Source organism: Hetaerina americana, unplaced genomic scaffold (assembly GCF_022747635.1).
Source record: "Hetaerina americana unplaced genomic scaffold, ioHetAmer1.1.p SCAF_1, whole genome shotgun sequence".
In the NCBI taxonomy this organism is placed as follows: Eukaryota; Metazoa; Arthropoda; class Insecta; order Odonata; family Calopterygidae; genus Hetaerina; species Hetaerina americana.
Window position 1 is genome coordinate 118,249,860 of NW_027286069.1, and position 7,274 is coordinate 118,257,133.

General features: G+C 34.7%; 1 protein-coding gene across 2 annotated transcripts in view; it reads left to right on the forward strand.

The window, feature by feature from the left end:
- The window catches only part of Ntan1 (N-terminal amidohydrolase 1), a 37,378-nt gene extending 30,320 nt beyond the window's left edge, over positions 1–7,058 (forward strand). For both annotated transcript variants that reach the window (XM_071594704.1, XM_071594705.1), the window contains one exon: positions 695–7,058. In XM_071594704.1, coding sequence (XP_071450805.1) covers positions 695–811 — 117 coding nt within the window. In that variant the 3' untranslated portion in view covers positions 812–7,058. The remainder of the gene's footprint in view (positions 1–694) is intronic.
- The last annotated feature ends 216 nt before the right edge of the window (positions 7,059–7,274 follow it).

Here is a 7,274-nt window from a genome sequence, read left to right on the forward strand (position 1 = left end):
GCTCTGCATCTCCTGATCCCAGTTATCCCTCGAGCTGTTTCTGAGATGCTAATTTCAAATGTACAAGATTTTTAAACTCCAGTAATTTTTGCAGGGGAATAAATGGGAAGATTCCTGCAGTTACCTTTTTTCATCAACAGCTATATTATATAAATTTCAATTTTAAAAAAATTTTTCATTTTGGTTGTGAGTGAATTGGCAGAGTATTAGCACATGCATAGTAATCAATGACTTATTAAACTAAGGATTTGAATTTTGGAATTATACCTAAACCTCTGGTGTTTGTACGACTAAATGGAATTAATTAATGCATTCAGGAGGAATATATTTTTGTCCAGAAGATTAATTTTGTCGTTATTGTGGTGGCTTGCTGATCGAAAGGTTGCATGGGATGTATGTATATGACGTGCCAGTTTGCTTGCAACATAACCTTCTGAAATGGAAGAGTGGTCTGCATTTTCTTTTCTTCAAAATAAATGCGTATTTACCATGAAAGGCATTTGGTTCTTTGAAATTAACTGCTTTTGACTTCTCTGTCAATGGAAGCTTTTGACAGTCACCTTGACATTCTCTCATGGACGAGAGCACCTACTTTTAATGAAGGAGGACAGGGTTTACATACACGGACAGGCACTTGCCACTCCTGCACTTTGCACTAGTGTTTCATTTTTCGAAAAACTTTCTATTTTTGTAGGTGAGAGATACTCTGCGACATGTTCAGCTCAATCCATTTCCAGCCGTTACAATCTTCCCTGACAATCGCCCTCGCTACTATAGAAGAGATGAAAATGGACTCTGGACAAGGTACTAATGCCAATGTTCCATTAATCCCCAATTGTTGAAATCCGTCCAAAAGGAAGACCGAAGGCAAGCGTGGTAAGTGCTCATTCACCAATTAGGTTTGTTAAATGTTTGGAGGACTATAGGATAGAGAAGTGCTGTGCTCTGCATTTACAAATGCTAATGCACCCACACATTATTTTATACAAAATTAGAGTTGACAATTGCTCAGAAATCACATTTCTAAAAAATATCCTCCGCAATGAATGAAGTGGTTGTTCCAGTTGATGTGGGCGTACTGCTGACTGTTGGCTGATCGTGCTGAGTGCTTTGATGAGTATTGTTGGGGAGATGATCTGAACAAAGTCTGGCTGTGGGTGGTTTGTTACTGGTGATTTTTACAATTGTTGTAAAGCTTCCAAAATGTTTTTTGTGATACTATGGTATATGGGCTATTATATTAATGAGGATGTATATTTGTTGTTCTCATGTGTTGATAAACTTTTTCATTGTGCCTATGAAAAATCCTTGATGTGGATGTTTATTTGTGGAGATCTGCTTGGAAACATTTATTCATTCATTTTTGGGAGTCTTCCACATGCCCATAAAGGTGCCATCAGCAATACTTTTTCACTTTGTGTGTAAAAATCATTTGTTTTGTGTTGCCCTTGATCCAGTTTCTCATCCTCACCATGTTCAAATTTTCATTTACTGAAAATGTGTGTTCAATATTTTTATGGAATCAACTGTCTTCAGTAGTGCACAAAGTGTGGTTTTGTTAGTCCCCAGGTTCTGTGTTATTGCTGTGAAAGAAATTTTAGTTGGATTCCTTACTCTGCCTCCTATTTGAAGGGAATGAGGAATTACAAAATGTCTCTCCTGTTCACCAGTATATTAATTTAATAATCATTTGTCTTCTCCATTATTATTCTATGATTTTGCCCAAATGGTGTAAAAACAGCTGGTTAATTGTTTTGAAAGTGCTCCTTAGATGAATTGTGTGTTAGTTGAAGCATTGAGGCGTTGTGCAAGTTTGAGTCTCTCAGCCGTTGGATGGTGCGCTTCCAGAAGGAGGTCTCAGGCCTGCCAGCTTGTGGGTGTGCTAAATGATCTTTTCAGTTTGCCCTGCCTTCAAGTGCAAGATTCGCATCGGAAAAATCATTTTCTCTGACTGTACCCCTTGCTGGTTTTATTTTTGTCTGCCATTGTCACGGATTGACTTCAGGTGCACCACGTGTGAGCTCTTCTGTTTTCATTGCTGGAAAAAATAGGTCAAAGTGTAGACTCACATTACGTCCATATTTACAACACTTGGTAGGGGCACTCACAGTGATAAAAAAACAAAGTGTTAGGAACACTCATCTGATTTGCGCTGGGAGCAAAAATGTTAACCTATGCTTGGTGCTAATTTAAGCGGGATGTAATCAATTTTCATCGAAATCAGTGGAGAGAAAATACCTAGCGTCATTCATGCACGAACCATGACAGATTTTCTTTGCATAAGGTGAAATGTGAGAGCGAAAATCACCAAGTGGCCATAAAATGTTCGAATGCCCAGGCATCGTTTGGAATTATGTTATCAGTTACAAAAGATGGAACTAAGGAATAGTTTTTGGTGAAAGAATGTCTCTTTTGTAAGCAGATATTTGGCTAGAAAATAATAATATAGGGATGGTTACTCTCACTTGTACTATGGATGTCAACCGATGCATATCCCTGGTGACATATTGATGTGAAACAGGAGTTTTCATTGTTGATTTGAAGTACCCAATGGCTCTCAGAAATGTGATGTTGCAAGGGAGCAGACCACACTTGTGATGGCCTCATGGCTCTTGACTGCTCAGGCAGAGAACCCTTGGAGAAATTCAGTATCAGCTTGAGGGAAGAAAAATATACTGATCTTTTTATACAGTAGGTTGTATCAGAAAATGTCTTTTGAAGAAAATGAAATGAACTAAATCACTGTCAATGCCTAAAGGTATTGCTGGAAATGTGTAAATGAACAGTTTATGTGAAGTTTGGTGAGTGTAGATCTGGTGAAAGGATTGAGGCAGGTTAGTAGGAATTGCCATTGACTGAATTCAATGTGTCTTGATGTTCTTCTTGGTGAAGTTCCCAATGCTGATTTCAGTACAAAAATACATTGTATTTTCCATATTTCATAATATATTTACTCAGGAGGAAATCTAAAAAAATGCTTATTTTGGAAAAATATTTCCTTTATTATGGCGATGGCCTCATTCCTTTGAAAAGGATCAGTTTTTGCTGGAATTGCTGGGCACTGGGGAACTTTTTAGGTGATTATGAGCAGTGTTGACAATTTCTGTGACTGAGTGTTGTAATTGATTGATCATAGGTCGATTTGGATAGATTGAAAAATTCAAAATGTGAGTGTGTGTTCTATTGAGATATTTTCTATTTTTTTGCCCAAGGCCATGATTCAATTTTGATTCATCAGCATTAAATAAAATGATCGCTAATGATCATTAAGCATAGATGAAGAGTTCCAGTGGGCGACAAAGGGACTCAATTCCTTTGGCACATTCCGAGACTTATTTTCCTAGTGTTTGAGTTCCACTAAGAAAATGTGATTTAGCTTAGAAACACTGTTGTTGATTTGGAAATTTAAGTCGTTCAAAATTCTTGGTAATCATATTATTTCAGTGACTCTGATGAGGTCACTCAACTGAGTGATACGAACTCAACATCCATGACCAAGGCCGGATGTGATCTTAGGACTCACGAATTGGTGTTTAATGGCATAACCCATTGGATCAATTGGTTCATGACAGAAAGTAGGATGAAGGTAGCTCTAAGGACACCCTCAAAATAGAACCTCAGTACTTGTCTTCCCATGAAACTCTATGTATACCCTTAGCATAGTTGTACGTAGGTTTGAACAACTTATTGTGGCCATTTATTTTTTGTAAAACGACCACTTTTACGACTATACGTCAGGTTATCCAAAGCCCATACGCCTGTATGAAGGTGACTGTTATCATTCATTGGCAATGAAATCAAGTAGAAGTCATGCGTGATCAAATTGCTTTTATGAACAATTAAAAAATTTGAGCTGAAAAATTAAATCAACCCAAAGGTTGGTTTGATAGGTGATGATAGTTTGATGGTTGGTTTAATTTGCCACACAAGAAATAAATTGATGACACACTCAAGGTTTTTAAATTTTTTTAGAATTTACTTTTTAACATTTATTTCATTTTTTTGCCTTACAAGTTTTTGGAATAAGGTACATAAATCAAAGTGGAACATTAAAACTTCAACGAGATTGAAATATCCTTCATTACATAATGTTAAATTAAGGTTGTGATTTACAGCCTGGGAAAAGTTTTACTTTTTGGAGGTAAATGTTGTAATGAAAATATATGATTTACGAAAGATTAAGTTTTTAGATGACTGCCAACGGCACAGCCATTTGGCAATTCTCTGATCAAAGTGACGCTTTGGTTTGCTTTAGTTAATCTTGATATCACGCCTGAAACGTCTCTTTTTATGTTAATCTTGATATTTATCGTGTGTTCAGATGTTTGAAGCTTTTGATAAACGATCTGATACTCAGTTGAAAATATGAAATTGGCGTTTCTGAGCTCTCTGCTGGTTGACAAATGCCAAGAGACCATGAATCAAAGATGGAATGAGCTAAGGATTAGAAGTTTTTGAAAGTTACACCTCAGTAAAGAATAGGATATAAGTGGTTAGAAGTGGTAGAAAAGAGAAATACGTTTCCTAATCGGAAGATATAAGAACGGAGTCCTTGCAATGTCGAAACAATCCAAACTGACTTCCCGTCACAGAGTTGTTACATTTAGGCTCAGTGGTCCATACTATTCTCTCCACAATTTATTTTTCATTTCAATCGCTTCAAATATTTCTAGTCTTTTCACTTGTAGATGATTACATTTTTACTTTATTCTCATGACACACATTGCCAAGGATTGTATGTGAGACATGTAACCTGAAGAATTGCTTCATCGACACTTCTTCACTCTTTGTTTAAACGGCTCTCTTTAAGAATCTATGAAATTTAGTCCCCAAAGATGTGCAATAAAATGTAATCTGATTTATCAAACCGGTTGTAAAGATTTCCAAATAATGTTAGGGAATATGAGGCCAGAAGAAATATTTAAATGATTTTCTCTGTAACCAACCAACTGCAGTTGTCAATCTCGAGGTTGGTTTGATATAAGAGGTTAGAGGTTGCCCAACTCTTTGGCTTTTGACATTCACACATCAGGCACTGGCTCCTTTACCAGGAGGAGAGAGATCTGGTACCCGAAAAATCAGAAGGAAACATTAGGAAAGAAGATTAGTTAACAAATTGACTTCTTCCTCTTTTTGGTGCTGACAGAGATAGCAGATAGTTCAAAATCACCATGAAAACTTGAAAAACTAGATCGTGGCATATCCAACTGATGCCTTATAGTTGTGTTGCTTTGTAAGTAATCCAAGCTGCTGGTGCTTACTGAAACAACACAGCAATTGGATTGAACTCCTCTTTTCATTATTTTACTTAGGATGAAGGCTTGTTCGCCATCACAGTGGCATTGTGTAAGTCTTGGCCACACGATAATGTCCAAGCGCTGGACTGCTTTATGATGCCCGAGTCCAGCCTAATTTGTTGATTGCATGCACTTTCAAGGGAACACATAATATGGTGCTTCATTTCGAAGAATGAGATATTTTCACTGCAGCAAGCTATGAGATTGAAAGTTAATATGACTTATAAATTAAGAATTTCATTTCATTTTAGTGCAGCACTAAATACACTATTTAGAGAATGGTGTCGACCCAGTATGAAATTTCAGCCTCAGGAATAATAATGCTAATGAATGTTCGATAAATTATTTTTAATTGATTTTATAGCACAGAAGCATGATTACAGGGGAAAGGAATTTATAGTTTTCACCAAAATAGAAATGATTCAGGTATAAATGACATTGCTTTTTATTACGGTAGCCCACTTCATCCACACTTGTTCAACATCGTGGTACATGAAATACAACTTGGTTTAACCAAAAAATGAGTGAATTATAACTGAATGAATTTATGGCCATACTTCATCCCTGATCATTAATCAATGTGTAGAATTAAACAATTTCTAAAAGCTCATCCTGTGATCGTGTGAATACTTAAAATAAATTTGTTAGTGAAATATTCACAAGGTCATCTGTGCCTTTGCTACAAAAAATATGCGTTCAAGAATTCTATGAAACAAAAATATAAAAGGCGCTGATGGATGGCCACGTGAATATTTCAGAAATGCAGTTATTTACAAAATTCAAATGCGCTCAAACCATACGCATAAAAGTGTCTTTTAAATGTCCTAGCTCAGAGAGGTCAGATTGATTAACATGTTGCGTATTTTGGTGGTCTAAATTATGTCATTATTGTGTTTATTTTCTCTCTTTTCTTGCTATTTAAAATATTGAATTTACTGCTAGGATTCAATGAAGTGCTCTTCTGGATCAAGCCTTTATTATGATTTATTCCAGCTGTCCATTTTAATAAGCCCTAATAAATGCCATCAGTAATGAAATGTATGAAATAGTACCATGGATTATAAAGAAATAAAATACTGAAGTAGCATTGTTAAAAAATAAGGAAACCCAAAATTCAAATCACTGGAGTGATAATAGTACGAGTGGAGAAATATTGTTTTGTCGGGTTTAAAATACTGCCATTAAGTTTGATATCTCTTGACTTCTTCTTTTATATTGAAAAACATTCCTATAAAACAAACTTAAGATACATCTACATTCCCATGAAAATTATCTGAAAAATCATTTATCACATTCTTGTGAAATATAATTTTATCTAGAACAAGAATTCCTATGTGCCTACTGTCTTCATTGTGAAGAATTTCATGTATCATCAATTATATTTACTTGTGTAAAATTGAATTTTCCTATGCATGCATATGGTGCCATGTGGAAATGGTGTTTGTTTTAATTTGAATGTGAGGTATGATGAGGCATTGGATCAAGTTTTATTTAACATATATGAACTGTTATGTTTTGTAGAAGGATATCATTATTGCATCTTTTAGCCATTTGTTGTAAAGATAGAACTATGATGAGTGATGAGCATAAAGTTTCATCATTTTATAGTCGAGTGGGATTAATTATTGTATTTTTGAAAGAATATATGAAAGGTGCTGAACATGTTTGTACATAATGAGAATGATTTCAACATAAATCTTTCATCATTCATTGCTTTTTTAATTATATTCATAACAGTGTTCACCATTTTTGTTCTCCATTGTTCAGTTTATTATATATGTATGTGTATATATATATATATATATATATATATATATATATATATATATATATATATATATACATATATATACATGTATACATATATATGTATATATATATATACATACACATATATATACATTATACATATATATGTATATATATATATATATATATATACATACATACATATATATACATGTATACATATATATG